This window comes from Lagenorhynchus albirostris, chromosome 9 (assembly GCF_949774975.1).
Source record: "Lagenorhynchus albirostris chromosome 9, mLagAlb1.1, whole genome shotgun sequence".
NCBI lineage: Eukaryota > Metazoa > Chordata > Mammalia > Artiodactyla > Delphinidae > Lagenorhynchus > Lagenorhynchus albirostris.
This window is the reverse complement of record NC_083103.1, coordinates 38,869,605-38,887,172: the sequence shown is the minus strand read 5'-3', so window position 1 is coordinate 38,887,172 and position 17,568 is coordinate 38,869,605. Positions and strand designations below refer to the sequence as shown.

Here is a 17,568-nt window from a genome sequence, read left to right as displayed (position 1 = left end):
GTTGGGAGCAGTTCCTGTGTTTCTTCATTTTACTTGTTTCTCTGACTCTATGACTTTAGGAGAAACAGTTATCTACTGTGGTCTTAAAGGGCTGTTTTTATGTGGAATGTCCCTGTGTAGCCTGAATGAGTCTAATATTTTTGGTGCAAAGGCCGTTTTTAGTATGGATGGCTGCCACGTCCTTCCTCAATGTGTGCTTGCCCTTTTCCCCTTGATAGGGGGTGTGATTGGTGTTGTGGTGACCAGAGCCTGCACTGGATGTTGAACAGGGGCCTCCACTTTGCTCTGTAGCTGTCACAGCCCTGCCAGGGGCAGGGTCTGCTCCCCAGGTGTTGGAGTAAAAGCACTCAGATCCGTTGCTAAACTGCAATGTGAGGTAGATGGGACTAGAGTGCTCCCACTGGGAGAGGAGCCACTGGGTATTCTTCCCAGGAGCTGTCCACTGAAAAGTATGCTCTGTGGTGTCTCCTGTCACCTGTTATGAGTACTCACAAAGTACACTGTTGTTGGCACTGCTCTTGGCCCCGCTTCAGCTGTGGGAATGCAGTCAGTTGGTCCAGATGCCCCTCAGGCGCAGTTATCAGAAAGCAACCAGTGCAGATCTGCCAAAGTCAGGCACCAGGACCCACCATAGTCGGGCACCTGGACCCACCGTGGGAGCTATGGAATTAGCCCTGGACCCGCCCTAATCACAGAAGCACCAATAATCTGCTTGGATGTCCCCCAGGTGCTGAGCTTACAAAGGCACCAGAGGCATAAATCTGCCAAAGTCTCAAAGCTGCTGGCTGGACACAGCTCATATTTCAGCCCCACCTCTGTGTGTAGGCAACCACCAGGGCTTGTCTACTAGCAGAGCTCATAGAGTCAAGAGTTGTGCCCACTGTGAGCACAAAGAGAATGAGGCTGCTGTGGTGGGGTCCTGACCCTCCCTTCATGAGCACATTACCAGTGGGGCTTCTATGGTGGACCCGGGCATTATCCTGCTCACACCTTGTGGCCTGGGCCATACTCCAATACATTTTGGCTGTCTCCGCGCAGTCAACCCCAGTCCTCTCCCCAGGTCTGTCCCCTAAAGCCTGAGTTTTAGCACCCAGCCCCCTCGCACCAGCAGACACACATCTCAGGCTGGGGAGTAAGTAGAGCGAGGTGGCCAGGACCATCAGTGCTGGTCTCTCTTTGTTCTGCCTTCCTAAAGCCTGTTGCTGCACTCCTCTGAGCCAGTGAAGCTCACTTTCTGTCCTGGCTGATTTTTCCCAGCTGGTGAAGGGGGTTCCTGGGGTTAGAGAACCTTTCCTCTTACACAGCTCCCTCTCCCAAAATAGTTTTGAATTTGTTTTTGTAGGTCTTTCACCTTTTGTTCTCTTCTCTTGTGATTTGATGACTATCTCTAGTGTTGTGGATAATTTTGTGTGTATATCTATTATAGATTTTTAGTTTGTGGTTACCATGAGATTTTTGTAGAGCGGTCTATATGTATACGTGATTGTTTTAAGTTGCTGCTCTCTTAATTACAAATGCATTTTTGAAATCCTGCGTTGGTACTCTCCTCTCCTCACAATTACTGTTTTTGATATCTTTTTTTTTTTTTTTTTTGCGCGGTACGCAGGCCTCTCACCGTCGTGGCCTCTCCCGTTGGGGAGCACAGGTTCCGGACGCGCAGGCTCAGCGGCCATGGCTCACGGGCCCAGCCGCTCCGCGGCATGTGGGATCTTCCCTGACCGGGGCACGACCCGACGTAGGGGACTCCCAACCACTGCGCCACCAGGGAAGCCCTTGATATCATATTTTATATCTAATTGCTTTGTATATCCCTTAACTGCTTATTGTAGATACAGATAATTTTTCTACTTTTGTCTGTCAGCCTCCCTACTGGTTTGCATTTGGATTATTTCCTATATGTTTGCCTTTGTCTGTGAGCTTTTTCATTTCTTAATTTTCTTGTTTCTAGTTGTGGCCTTTTCTTTTTCATCTAGATAAGTTCCTTTAGCATTTGTTCTAAAGCTAGCTTGGTGGTGCTGAATTCTTTTAGCTTTTATTTGTCTGTAAAAGTTTTGATTTCTCCATCAAATCTGAACAGGAGCTCTGCTAGGTAGAGTATTCTTGCTTGTAGGTTTTTCCCTTTCATCACTTTTTTAAATATATCGTGGCACTCCTTTCTGGTCTGCAGTTTCTGTTGAAAAATCAGCTGATAGCCTTATGGAATTCCCTTGTATGTTATTTATTGCTTTTCCCTTGCTGCTTTTAATATTCTCTTTTATCTTTAATTTTTGTCATCTTGATTACATTGTGTCTTGGTGTGTTCCTTGATTCTTTGCACTTCCTGGACTTGAGTGACTGTTTCCTTTCCCAGGTTAAGGAATATTTCAGCTATTATCTCTTCAAATATTTTCTCAGGCTTTTTCTTTCTGTTTTCTCTTTCTGGGACCTCTTTAATGGTAATATTAGTGTGCTTGATGTTGTCCCAGAGGTCTTTGAAACTGTCCTCATTTCTTTTCATTCTTTTTTCTGTTCAGTGGCAGTGATTTCCAGTACTCTGTCTTCCAGCTCACTGATCCATTCTTCTGTATCACTCAGTCTACTGTTTATTCCTTCTGGTGTATTCTTCATTTCAGTTATTGTATTTTTCATCTCTGTTTGGTTGTTCTTTAAATTTTCTAACTCTTTGTTAAAAACTTCTAACTTCTTGCTCTGGCATCCATTCTCCTCCCAAATTCTTTGGTCATCTTTACAATCATTATTCTGAACTCTTTCTCAGGTAGAATCTTGTTCCTTCATCTGGAACATATGCTTCTGCCACATCATTTTGTCTAAGTTGGTATTTTTATGTATGTGGTAGGTTAGTTACATTTCTTGACTTTCTAGAAGTGGCCCTCTAGGATGTGTCCTATGCATCCCAGCAGTGCACTCCCTTCTCGCCACCCAAGCTATATGCTCTAGAGTTTCCTCCTAAGAGAGCTGTGTGGGTCCTCCTGTTGTGGTGGCCTGACTATGTGGGTGATCTGGTGGGCTTGGTTGGTTGCCAGGCCCTGCCTTGTGCGGATTATGCTGGCTGCTGTTCAGCAGGCCCTGGTCATGAAGTGACTTCTTGCAGAACCCTAGGGGGCCCCAAGGCTAGTGCTGGCTGGGTGGTCAGAGTCAGGTTCATGAAGACTCTGGGGCTGTTGCCCACCCATTGGCAGGTTAAGCCGGATTCTGGAGGCAACTGGGTAGTCAGAGCTGGTTCCTGGAGTCTGGCTGCAGGGCCCCTGGATCCCAGAGCACATATAAGATTCGGGGTTGGGAGGTGGTTCTTGACACAGTTGGTTATGGGGTCCAGGGTGTCCTGAAGGTTGTATTGGCCTGCTAGTGGGCACAGTCTGGCCTGCTGTGGGCAGACTTGGTCCGTAGTCTGCAGGAATCATATTTTTCTTGCATCTGGTGTCTGCCCCCTGGGTGGTGAGGCTGCTCTAGAGGCTTGTGCAGGCTTCCTGGAGGGAGGGGCTAGTGTCTGCCCACTAGTGGGTGGAGCTGGGTCTTAGTCCTCTCATGGGCAGAGCCATGTCTAGGGGGCATATCTTGAGGTGGCTGTGGGCTCAGTAAGTCTCTAGGCAGCCTGTCTGCTGAGGGGTGGGGCAGTGTCCCTGCCCAGTTAGTTGTTTAGCCTGAGGAGTCCCAGCACTAGCACCTACAGACTGTTGGGTGGGATAAGGTCTTGGAACTAATAAGCCAAGATGTCAGCCGCCAACAGTGTTCCCCGGTATTCTGCCATCAGTGTCTGTGTCCCTAGGGTGAGCCACAGTCCCCCTACCACCCCGTGTCTCCAGGAGACTCTCCAAGACTAAGAGGTAGGTCTGGCCCAGGTGCCTATCAAATTACTGCTTTTGCCCTGTGTCCGGGTGCATGTGAGATTTTGTATGCTCCCTCGAAGAGTGAAGTGTATTTCCCCCAGTCCTGTGGAGCTCCTGCAGTTAAGCCCCGGTGGCCTTCAAAGCCAAATTCTCTGGGGGCTCATCTTCCTGGTACCAGACCCCTGGGCTGGGGAGCCTGATGTCGGACTCAGAACTCTCACTCCTGTAGGAGAACCTCTGCAGTGTAATTATTCTCCAGTGTGTGGATCACCCACCCCAAGGGGTATGGAATTTGATTATATCCAGGTTGTTGTGGTTCCTTCTTTATGTCTTTAGTTGTAGAAGATCTTTTCTGGTGGTTCCCAGTCTTTGTCATCAATAGCTGTTCTGCAGATAGTTGTGGTTTTCGTGTGCTCGTGAGAGGAGGTGAGCTCAAGATCTTTCTACTCTGCCATCTTGGCCAGTCTCCCAAACACTTTATTAACCTTGTGAAACTGATGCCGAAAACTCGGCGTCTGTGCACCAGTACGGAATTGAATCTCGGAGACAGAGTTTTGGGTGAAGTAGAAGAGAACAGCTTTATTGCTCTGCCAGGCAAAGGGGGACACAGCAGACTCAGTACCTCTCAAAACTGTGTGTCCCGACCTGGAGGGATTTGGTGAGTTGTTTTATAGCAGTGGTTCAAAGGCAGGGTTGCTGATAAGGATCAGGGTGTGTGCAGGGCCTGGCTTCAGGTGGTCTGATGAGTTTCTGTGACTCCTTTAATCTGGCCTCAGATGGTCTCTTGAAGAGCTTCTCTGGTTCCTTTTAATCTGGGATAAAGAATGCTAACATCTTACATTTGTTGGGGGTTTTCGTTCTGTAAAGAACTCATTGTTATGTGTATCCCTTCAGGCAGGACCAGGACCCTATCCAAAGGCTACACTGTTGTTTCTTGACTGCTCCTCCCTTGTCTCTGCATGGCAACAGTTCAAATCTGCCCTTTGGAACTCAGGGAGTGTCACGGAGGCTGGAGTCTGTTCCCTATAAACAAGAAACTGGGGACACGGAAAGGCTTCCATGCCCGGGAGCCCCACAGGCTCATGCTTGGTTTCAAAACTAAATATGAACCATGAAGAGTGGATTGGAACTGATAAATTGAGAGTAATTATGTAAGCTGATTAGTTGGTAACTAATTACCAATTAGTTGAGTCAGATTTATTTTTATGTTTTATAGAACTAAATTGTTTTAAGTTCTGTGCTTTTTGATAGTTTGAAAGTGGGTGTTTATTGTAGTCAAAAGTAATGAGCTAGCTATTTGTGGTATGTTGTTAAATAGTAATGGTTATTTTTATGTTTTATATTTTAAATTTCGATCACATTGTTCATTATAAATCTATTATTTTTATTCAGTTAAATCTCATTTGCTTTCTTTCCATGATATATGCCTGAGACATCAGAAAGAGAAGGTGGAAAAATCAAAGCAACTCATTTTACTGGCATTTTAGGAAAGAAAATGTTTAGATTGATCCACTTTTCTAGCTGTCTATCCCATTTAAAATTCCAGCTTGAACTCTACATACTTTCTATCCCCTTCCTCTGCTTGGTTTATTGTAATTACACTGCCTTCAGACATACTGTAATTTACTTACTGATTTTGTGTCCCCTCCCCATCCCTATCCATGCAAGAATGTAAGTTCCATAAAGACAGGGATCTTAATTTAGTTCTTTTTCTTCACTGTATCCCATAAGCCTGGAATATTGTCAGGTACATAGTAGACACTTAATAATTATGTTGAATTAGTGGTCTCAAATTCTAATAAATTTCCTGCCTTCTTACAGAAAGAACATACTGGTCGTCTTGTTATAGGAGATCACAAATCCACATCTCACTTCCGAACAGGTAAGAAAGTAAAATATAATTAAAGTGGAGGTGCTAAATTTGGAATATGAAATATTTGTACATATTTTGGGATATTCTAACTTTCGTGTATAATTGTTGATTAGTTCTAATGATTAATAAATATTAGAAATATATGTAGTATATGTAAACATGTTACGTATATCATTTAACAGTTAGTATATACTTTCATAAAAGATTTGAGTATATGTACATTGATAGGATATTCTAACCAAGAAACTAACCAGTTTCTGTCTTCATTTTTACTAACTCACAACATGTAGTATTTTAATTGTAGTGAGGTTTTATGCCTCATCTTGCCAACTATAGTAACTAGAGTTTACATGTATTTTGTAAATTATTTAATATACAGTGTTATAGTTGGCATATTATACTGGTTTTTAGTTTATTCACTGAGTTTTGCTCTGAAATCTTGGAAGAGTATAAACTCATTGGAATGCCTGAAGAAATTAATTTTTCTTTTAATTTTGGGGGAAAAACTTTAAAAGTAAAAACAGAAAATGAATTAGAATTTGGATTTGAATTCAGTCTGCTGAAAAGTTTTATCCCATTTAAAATTGGCCCTAATCTTAGACATTAGAAATTAATAGGCATTTTATATTTCTGGTGTTGAACAGTTATTTCAAATTGATTTGCACTGCTACAAAAGGCAAAAGAGTCCCTGAGCTTTGGCAGAATGGAAATATATTTAACTGTTGCATTCATTCTTTTAAAATATGAAATTCTTCTTGTATTTACAAATTAAAATGTCACGTACAGAAAGCTTCACTGGTATTGGTAATGTTCTGCTTCTTGGGTGGTAAGTTTATAGGTGGTTGTTTAGTATTCTGCTTCATAACTTATATATATAACAATATATGTTAAAATAATTTATATATCAAATGTTGCATGATAAAATTACAAATAAGTTTATGTTGGTGCAGTAAACTGATATGCAAAGAAAGGCGTAAAGGGAAGCCATTCCAAGGTCATTTTACATTTTATTTAGCCATTCTCTAAACAGAATTGTGTGCCTTTTCATTATTTCTGTTCAAAGACAGAAGCTTTTGTTTGTTGGAGGATTTTTTCTGCATGACTAGGAGGAAACTTTCAGGAGAACCATTATTAGACTATAAATAAACTAAAACATCATGCCCAAAGTTCTTAGTAATTAATAGTTACAATATGTAAACTTAAGCAGTTCTGAGATTCCTGTATCTGGTTTGAACTATTACATGGGAAAAATTAAGTTTTTCATCTTTAATAAACAACTTGTGCTTCAGGGGGTTGGTTACTAAAGAAGTAATCATAAATACATCCTTCAATTATTTTATCTGTTGGGTAACTACCTACGGTTTATAAACCCATCCACAAAATTTGCTGTAAAATTAGTCACAGTTAGAGAAATCAGCCCTGAATATAATAGCATCTGTATTGTGGGTTTTTTGTGTAATCAAATATTTTTATTAATTTGACTGAAACATAATCAAAGTACACTGGACATACAGGGGAAGAAGACAAGAAAATTAACGAAGAACTGGAGTCTCAATATCAACAAAGCATGGACAGTAAATTATCAGGAAGATATCGACGACATTGTGGACTTGGCTTCAGTGAGGTAGTAATTATGTATTTTCATTAAGTGGGAAGATAATTTCCAATTTGATTATCATTTATTTGTGTTAAATTACTCTAGCGATCAAGAACCCTATGTAGAAGGCTTTCTTTATGCAGTTACATTTTTACATGCCAAACTAGGTCTTTGTAGATAATGAGAATAGATATTTTTGACAGTTTTAGAAATATGTTTTCTGATACTAGCTTAATATAAATTCTGCTTAGATAATCATTAGGGCACATCTTAAGTAGGCATGAACAACATACAAGTTACATGAAATATTTCATGTAAATACCGGTTCAGGAGAGTTTTCTTGGTTGTTTCCTACATCATCTCTTTTCATATAATAACTATTGGTCCATTACTCCAAAGTAAGATAATATGCAAAACATTGATAACTGTTTAAATATTCCCATGGATCAGTGGTTAACTTGCCTTATTTACTTAAAATAATACTGTTTCCATCAGGAAGATAATAATATATTATTTTCAAACTAGGGGGGAGGGGAGAAGGTGAGTGGTCTTCAGAGCCCTTTCTTAAACCAAAATCCTACTCAAGTCCCAGGGTATAAAACACATGGAGGTGCCTGAGTCCTTATTTCTTCCCTAGGCAGCCTCTGATCTTAAACTGTTAATGGCTAGGGAGTGAGACAAAAATTTTGGGGTCTTTTCCAGTTTTTATACTGGATAATGTATTTTAATAGCTGTTGATTGATGTTTTTAGGTAGATGATCATGATGGAGAAGGTGATGTGGCTGGAGATGATGATGATGATGATGATTCACCTGATCCTGAAAGTCCAGATGACTCTGAAAGTGATTCAGAGTCAGAGAAAGAAGAATCTGCTGAAGAACTCCAAGCTACTGAGCACCCTGATGAAGTGGAGGATCCCAAAAACAAAAAAGATGCAAAAAGCAACTATAAGATGATGTTTGTTAAATCCAGTGGTTCATAACTCCCAAACACTTAGTCTTTGTATTAAAAGTAAGCCTTATTGTTATAATGCACAGTGGAGGACTGCTTATAGAGCACAGACCTTTGTATTATAATTTTTAAAAAGGCCCTTTTAAATAATTACAAAGAGTGTTTGCTTTCAGATGCCATGGGTTACACTTTTATGGGCATGACTATAACCATTTTTGTAAACAGTAAGAGTTGTATAAAATAAGAAATAAATACAATACTCAACTTCCTTTCATGTTAGCATCATCAAACTTCTAATACTACCTTTTTACCCCTTCAAATACAGTTACGGGGGAAACAGTATTTTTTGTGTGGTAGCTGTTTATCTTTTTTTGTTCCTTCATGTTTCTCTCTTATAAAAGTTTATCTGGTACTGTGATGTGTTCATAAAAATATTCTTTTATTATACTCTCTTATAGTAGAACTATTCACCATGGATATTTCTGCTGCCAGTAACAATCTAAATTAATGCTGGCAAAAGATTAGGTACTTAGTTTACTCTTACTGAATCAGCTCTACTCTTTTGGACCAAAGCAACATGAGAGCAAATACTTTTCACACCGGTTAGGATGGAGTTGCAGTTGTCATATATTTGGAATGTTATGATCCCAAGCAGTCTTCACATAATTTGAATGACACTGTACGTTAGATTTTTGATAAAATTGGCCAGTTTTTACAGAAGAAATTTTTTCTCTGATCATTTGGTCCTATCTATTTAGGAATATGTAAAACTGGATTTTTTTTTTTAAGGTAATATGTGACCAAAGTTAATTTTCTTCCTAACACCTAAATAAAGAGAAAGCAGTTTCTCATATGTGGTTGTGATACCTTTATCCTCATTATCTGAAAATGAGGAATAGGCTTATTGAACAAGAAGCTGAAACAAGATATTCTCTTCATTTTATCCCAGTGCTGTTATCCTGATTATCTAATTACAAAAAGGAGTATTGCTGTATGATTTTATCACCACTTCTGTTGGAGTAAGATCTGACTGTTTATTATGTGGTTAATTTGTACAGCAGAGTAACACAAACTGCATTATGGGCTAGTCAATGATCTTTGAGTAATTGGGTTCAAAATCTTAATGTTTAAGTGACATGTTCAAAGGCTTTGAGTTAAACCTTTTTGTTTGCTGAACTGTTACACATCTAGATACTTAAGTATGTGTTTAATGTGTTGTTTTTTTTTTTTAATTCCTGTGTCATTTTGAAGTTTAGAATTTTCGAGGAATGTAGCAAATAGAACAAGCGATTTCTGGATTATGCAATCCATCCTGAAATTTTTTCATGTATCAGACCCCCAACATTTCATTTTTTCTTATGTCTCACATTGTTTTATAATAGGTGCTACCCTATATAGTAAAATACTGAGTCAGTGACTAGTAGAATGTGTAACATTTAACAAATAGTATCTGGTTTAAACAAGTTTGGCTTTGTTCAAATTTCAGTTTGGCCACTGATTGATTGTCAAATAGCTAGTCTGTAGGGTTGCTTATTACAACTAATTTAAGTAGAAAGTGAAGACTGATATATGTTTAAGAATGGAAGAGGGAGAGACCAGTATTATGTTTTAAAAGGTATTTTCATCAGTTTATTTAAATATGCTTGGTTATTTATAAGTCTTGGTTCTTATGTGTAAATAGAAGAGCCTCCTTCTAAAATAACTACACTGGAAGACCTTTTTTCTTCATCTTCAGAGAAAGAAATTCTCATTCCAATTCATATATTATTGGACATTAACAAAATTCAGGGTTGGAATAAATTTAGGTCTGTTGGTCCATGTGGCCTAGTGTCCCAGCACCACATTAAATATCATGGCTGTCTTTTAAGCATGAACATTGGGTTGGTTTTTGCTTTTTTTTTCTTATCAAATTGTGTGTGTGTGGTGGGAGGATTAAAGGAAGAGAGATGCCATGGCATTTTGATATCCCTACTGAAGTACCATAAGGGAAAACACATTTTTTGGGGGGCAGTGAAACATGCTATTGAGGGGAAAGTTGAGTGGCAACTTTTTCTTACTATTGATAATTTCTTACCTGAAATACACTTCTCCCAAGTGCTTGACTATACCAGTGATCCAGTGATCTTTCTATTGTAAAGGTTTTCAGGAACACAGATTCCAATTTTGTGTGTATTGATAGGTAAAAATCCTCTTCTCAAATCTAATTTTTTAAATCCGGATGAATTGCAGGTACAGAAGAAAGTCTGAAGTGATTGCTGTTCTGATAAAACAACAGTTTGAGAGCAGAAAGATAGGTCATATTCTTTGAGTAAATTTTGAGGAAATAAATTGCAACTACCTGGTTGACATCAGTGGCCACTTACAGGGCTTTAGTTCCATTACTCTTGTCTCCACAGCAGCCACATCTTGGCTACTTTCAATATCCCAAAACAACTTTACCTCTGAAATCACAAATGTAGAAACCTCACCTCTGACCATAACAGTTGTATTCCTTTACACAAGTTCAGATCAGGTCATTATCAGTCTGTTTTCACCAGTTCCATAAGCCCTGTCTAGATTTTTAAGTAAGTGATCTGTCAATTCAGTGTCACTGTTGTCAGTATCCCAAATAACCCTCCCCAGTGTCATAACCTTTCTGGAAAATACAGCCCTAGATGTATCCAATTCCCTATGGATTATTTCTGGAGAAAGGCCACCAACTGTACAAATCAATATTACTGTTAATTAACAACACTGCATGTTATCCTTACTGTTACCTCTCATCAACTCTTTTCCTGTTCTTAACTGTTGAAAACTTCTCTTCTCAAACTTGTGACCCTGTCTTTTCTCCTTCACTCTTATAACATGTCCTTGCTTTCTGGCGTACATTAAAGAGATTTTATCAGGCAGAAATTCCCTGAACTTCCACCTAAATTGACACCTGTGGAGAAGTGCTCCAATGCTCTAGGTGACATCCCAGCTCTACTAAGTGATAAACTCAGTGACCTTGGGCATAATTAAATCTGAGTCTCCTATCCTCATCTGTAAAATGAGACTATCAGTAGCAACCACGTTGTATGGTTATTGTGAGAATTAGTTGAAACAGTTAAAAAGTTTAAGCACACTGATAAAAAACAGCTCAGTAAATGTCAACTACTGTTAACCCTTTGCATCATCTTGTGAACCTAGTACTTTTGATTATCTTGTTTTAGGAGTCTTCAACCTCTCCCTTAGTCTGTTGATCCTTTTTTTGTCAACATTTCTCCCCAAGTCCCTAGGTATTTCACATCTTTTAAAAAAGATTTTTCCTAGATACCATACACTTCGGCTATAATCCTATCTCCACATTTTCAATATTCAGTTTTAATAACATTTCTATTACTGTCTGCTTCAGTACCATCCCCTTCTCCCTCAATCCACTCCAATATAGCTTATACCCAACTTTTTTTTTATTGTTGTTTCTTTTGGCTGTGTTGGGTCTTCATTGCCGTGTGCAGGCTTTCTCTAGTTGTGGTGCGCGGCCTTCTCATTGCGGTGGCTCCTCTTGTTGTGGAGCATGGGCTCTAGGCGCTCGGGCTCAGTAGTTGTGGCTCGTGGGCTCTAGAGCGCAGGCTCAGTAGTTGTGGCACACAGACTTAAGCTGCTCCATGGCATGTGGGATCTTCCTGGACCAGGGCTCCAACCCGTGTCCCCTGCATGGCAGGTGGATTCTTAACCACTGTGCCACCAGGGAAGCCCTACCCAACTTTAATACAGCTGTATTGAAAACTACTTTGATCAAATCAACAATTCTTATTTTCCTAAACCATATTTTTTAATTCATTCCTTGCTTGACCTGATAGCATTGCTTGGCATTGTTAGCCAGTAGTCTTCAAATGAATACACACTCCTGGGATACATGAAGGGGTTCAACAGAATCAATTTCCCAACACTGTACATTCATATGTACTTGTTCTAAATTGATCTCTGAAAACTACTATTCCTTTCACTGTAACCCTTCACCCGTTAGAAAAAAGAAATACCTCTCATCCATCCCAAAACTCACTGTGTTTACCCTAAGGAGTAAAGCCTCCAAACAAAGGGACAATTTGAAACGTTGATGTTAAGGTCTGAATGACTCCTTTTGCAAGTCAGGTAGTTTCCAGTTACATGCCCTCAATAAAATTGGTAGAGAACTGGATTGTCAGCTGATTCATTAGACATACAATTTGAAGAAAGATCACTATGATATTTGGCCTAAATTCCAAGAGTTCAGAGGATTAAGTGATGTTTCTAAAATCTATTACTGACTTCATGTGAGCAAGGTTTCTCAGTGCTTTCATCTATAAAAATAGAAAATAGAAATTTTCTCCTTTAGAAGCTCCAATTATGTGCATGTTACATCTCCTATCTCCATGTCATTTTTATTTTTATGCTTTCTCATCGTGATTGAGCACTGTATACTCTATCATTCCAATTTTGTATTCATTTTTATGATTATTATGTAATTTTTTTCCTTGAATTCTGCCAGCTCATGTTTCTTCTGTTTCCTCATACCCTCTTGTATTTCTGATGTCGGCACTTTACCGAGATGTTAAGATATTAAGGTTGTCATGAGATCTTTGATTATAGTTTTCAACTATCTGTTGAGGCAACATTTTTCTGGTGAGTGCTCTTCACCTGCCATGTATTTTTTTTTTTGATCCTTTTCTATTTTTATATCCTCCTCCAAACCCTGTGCCAGTTCTTTTTTATTGTTTGGTCAACTGCAAATATTTTCTCAGCACCTGCTATGTGCCAGGCACTGTTCTAACCACTGGGAATACAGCAGTAAACAAAATCAGTCCCTCCTTTAATGAAGCTTACACTCTGGTGGAGGGGAGACAAACAATAAACAAATATATATCATTTGTTTTATAAATATTAAAACAAGGTAAAGGGATGCAATGAATAATAAAGCTAGGGGCAGCAGAGGGTTGTGAGATGAGTTCAAAGAGAGAGCAGGAATAAGATCATTAGAGTTGTGACATGAACTTTGGATTTTATGCTAAGGAGAGTGAGAAGACATTGGAGAGTTTTTATTAGAGTGACATGATCTAACAAAGCTTAGGCAGCTGTAGGGAGTCAACTAGAAAAATGGAGAGCACAATTATGAAATTATTGCAAGATTCTAGGTGAGCACAGGGGCTCGGACTAGGGTAGTCATAGTGGAAGTAATGAGAACTAGATTCTAGATTGGATGTAGTATATGAGAAGAGTCAGAAATGAGCTCTTGGAAGAGAGGAATTTCTGTTTACCTGGATGGGGAAACAGATGACTCGTCTTTAAATGAAGTTCTTCCCAGGTGTTGCAGGGTTTTCATGAAGGGGAAAGGTCAAGCTGGCAGAAAAATTTATCATGGTCCAGAGTTATGGTGTGTGAACCATTGTAGCTCTGCCAGTGAAATCAGATGCCAAATGGCTTTTCACATCGCAGGGGCCCGCTTCCCTGCTGCTCTAACAGACCTGTCTCACAAATAGCCTCACGTTTAAGAAGACACTAGCTAGGTTTCTCAGATCCTGCAGAGGCAAGCATACCCCCTGTACTCTCCTTTGACCTATACTACTTTTTCAGCTCTTTCACCCATTTTAGAGTTAAGAGTTTCAGATGTCTCCTAGTTTCGTTGAAGCTGGAGTCAACTTCCTTTTCTCATTCTCCTTATTGCTTCTGGGTGATTTTCAAGAGAAGAGAGAAAGGACTTAACTCTTCTGTCTCCAAACTCGGAAGTACACATTAACTTTTAATACCCAAATTACTATGCCTTGAACCCCTACTCATTTGATTTCTGAACTTCAGCTGCTTACCCCACTCTCAGAAAGCATTCCACAATTACTACAGGCCTGAGAAAAAGCAAAGGGATACCTCCCATATGCTCCCCACAAGATATGCCACCCACAGTTACCCAACAATGCCTTCCCTCTTCTCCCCAACTCCCAAAACCTGCCCTCAAAGCTGGCCTCAAGTAGCCTAACTTGCACTACTGAAAATGGTGCCTCTTGTGCCGTTACCAGTACCAAGATGTTGCCTCCTAAGGCTTTTTCATATGGAGACACTTTACCTGCTGGTCTTTTCAAATTAGGTGAAGCCATTTCCTAAAAGACTGTTATATTAGAAATAAGATCAGTCCTGAAAACAGGCTCACAGTTAGTTAATGTAGTAAATACGAAACTTAGCTTTGAGCTTCCAAACAGCCAAAGTCAAAGGTGCACACACCTATGTCTCTAGTAAACCGGTGATGTGCTTTCTGTCACAAAGCAGGCCATTGGTATTAAGTTTCAAGTGGGTCTTTCTCGTCCGGAGTACCATCCTTTGACCAATGGTTGTCAACCAGGAGGGGTTTTGCCCCATCAGGGAACATTTGGCAATATCGAGATATTTTTGCTTGTCACAGCTGGGAGGTGCTACTGATATGTACAGGGTAGAGGCCAGGTATGCTGCTAAATATGCTACCATGCACAGGACAGACCTTCACAACAAAGAATTATTTCGCCCAAAATATCAGTAGTGTTGAGATTGAGAAACCCTACCTTTAGACCCAGGTAAGATGGGCTCCTGCCTTGGGGCCTGTGTGTTAGAGGGTCCTGCATATCACAAATAGATTTTTATCAAAGAGCATGTGGGTGCCTCAGTCACTCAGAATTTGCCACTGAGGACTAGCATAATGCAGCCTATAACCTTAAATATTTAACCTTGTAACCAGGAAAATCCTCCACGCCTTTTGCCCTATGTCCTTGAAACAAAAGGTGGCCATGTCCCAATTCCATGAAGGTTTGTGGGTTATGTCAGAGACAGACACTGCTTCTTAGTACAGGGAAATTCGAGTGGCAAAAGCATTTCAGTAAGAGAAATGCTAGTTGATTTGTCAAATCCTTTTCACATGGATGTAATGGATTCTTGCATAATAAGATACTGTTTCCCAGGAACGGACAAAGAGAGAAAAAAGGGCTAGAATTCATATAATTGGAGTCCCTGAAAGAGAAAAGAGAGAGTATGGAGAAAATCAATTTTCAAAGAGATAAAGGTTAAGAATCTTCCAAAACTGACAAAAGATACCCACACATAGATTTGAGATCTACAAATCCTAAACTGGATAAAGACAAAATCACATCTAGGCATACAACAGTGAAAGAGCTGTGACCCAAAGAAAAGAAGAAAACAAGTACAGACAGAAAAAAGGACACATTAACTTTAAGGGTGCAAGAATAAGACATTTAACTTCTCAACGTAAGCCAAAGAAGCCCGAAGACAATGTAATGATATCCTCAAAGCACTGAAAAAAATCATCACCAATTTACAATCCTATCCCAGTGAAAATATCCGTCACGAATAAAGGTGAAGAAATCCGTGGTGGCCAACCCATATAGGGTTTCTAATCATTGAAAGGGAAGCACACGCAATGAGTCCCACATTCCACCCAGGTTTCTCCCTGAGGTCATTTTTCAACCACAGTAAAGCGAACAAGCACAAACAGGTGGCAGACTCGCTGGGTGGAAGAAACAGACAAGCATACAGGGCTGACAAGAGATTGCAATTTGGAGGGAAGAGTACCAGACGTGAGAGAGCTGTAGAGCCCCCAAATCTACATAAAGATACTCCCCTGGGTCCTTGACTGACTCCTAAGCTGTACACAAACATAGTGAGACTAGGACAGTCTATCAAAAAACAGCTCAGGCTCTCACAGCCAACAGCTTTTGGAATGGACAATTCACTTCAGGAGGAAAAGTGATACCAAATGTTGACCTCATGCTTCCTATTTTTCCTCTGGATCTTGGCTCCATAAATTTTCGCAGCTTTACTAGCTCTCCATTGCCTTCAAATATGTATTTTCAAAAATATTTTAGCCTCCTTTTCCATTTGTTCTCAGTAGGAAAGTTGGTTCAAAGCATCCTTGTCTACCATTGCTAGAAGCAGAATTCTTTTTTTCTATAAAATATTTTGGAGAGAAATATTTAAAGGTTTAAATAAATGAATTTATCATATTCATAGATTAGGACACGCATATTGTAGAGATGTAATTCTCTCCAAAGTAATCTACATGCAATGTAGTCTCAATAGAAGAAAAAATCCAATGGAGGATGGGGAGTAAAACTTGACATGTTTGTTCTAAGATTTATAAGGAAAGGCAAAGACCAAAAATAGCCAGGATAGTTGTGAAAAATAAGAACAAGAGAGACACATTGCTTTTCTGTGTGTCAACACTTACTATAAAGCTCCACTAATTAAAATAGTGCGATATTGGCACAATGACAAACAATGGAACAGAAAAAGAGATTCATACATACACTCGATTATGACAAAATGGCACTGTACAGCAGTGGGAAGGAAATGATAGATTCTTCAATAAGTTGCGCATCTATGTGGAAAAATGAAACCTGATGCCCACTTCACACCTTACTTAAAAACCAGTTCCAGGTAGATTGTAGATCTGTGAAAGGTAAAACAAGAAAGCTCCTAGAAAATACCAGAGGAGAAGATTTTTATGACTTAAGTACAGGAAGACTTTTTGAACAAGATGCAAATAACCACAAACTACAAAGGAAAAGACTTAAACACTTGCTTACCTTAAAATTAGTAATGTCTATTCATTGAAAGTCACTGTGAAAAGGCAAGCCCAGATGGGAAAAGACATTTACAAGGCATATCATCTATAAGAGGCTATGTGTCAGATATTCCTCATGCTCCACTGCACATCCTCTTGGCACCCATTTTATTCTAGGTATTACTGCAGTAGGATCTCATTTTAGCCACACCTCTCACGTGATGCCCCAGGGCTTCTTAGCTGCCCCAGCGTGGGCTTCCTATGGGAATCAGTCACACATGTGGGATCTGGAGATGTGAGGGATTTAACACCCCATGGGGAGCCCTTGGTCAAGGGGGGGCCCTGAGCTAGAAGATAAATGCTCTTCTCTTTTATAACACAGGTGGATAATTTTGAGGAACATTGTACATGGCTCTTCAGAAGGTCCCAACGAGAATGAGCCCAAGTTTCCCACAACAGTGACCAACTTGAGAAGGCGTGCTTCTATTGGTTTCCCCTCCTTTCCTTTCTACTTCTGTTCCTTGGATCATTTCCCAAATTAACTCTCTGCCTGCAAGCCCTTGCTTCAGGCTCTGCTTTCTAGGGGTAGCCCAGGCTAAGACAGGCTTACATCTAGAACCCCTACAAATCAACAAGGAAAAGATGTATAACCCAACGGAATAATGATAAGAGTCCTGACAGGTACTTCACAAAGAAGGAAATCCAAAGGGTCAACAAACTTGAAACGGTGCTCAATACCAATAATATCAGGAAGATGCTAACCTAATTCATACACATTGAAAAT

At 39.8% G+C, this 17,568-nt stretch overlaps 1 protein-coding gene across 2 annotated transcripts in view; it reads left to right on the top strand.

The window, feature by feature from the left end:
* Nucleotides 1–10,122, top strand: part of C9H11orf58 (chromosome 9 C11orf58 homolog) — a 29,541-nt gene extending 19,419 nt beyond the window's left edge. The window contains exons 3-6 of one of the 2 annotated variants that reach the window (XM_060159602.1): nucleotides 1,607–1,765; nucleotides 5,649–5,709; nucleotides 7,215–7,324; nucleotides 8,049–10,122. In XM_060159602.1, the coding sequence (XP_060015585.1) occupies nucleotides 1,607–1,765; nucleotides 5,649–5,709; nucleotides 7,215–7,324; nucleotides 8,049–8,279 (561 nt within the window). In that variant the 3' untranslated portion in view covers nucleotides 8,280–10,122. The remainder of the gene's footprint in view (nucleotides 1–1,606; nucleotides 1,766–5,648; nucleotides 5,710–7,214; nucleotides 7,325–8,048) is intronic. The other variant, XM_060159603.1, reaches the window with a different exon arrangement.
* The last annotated feature ends 7,446 nt before the right edge of the window (nucleotides 10,123–17,568 follow it).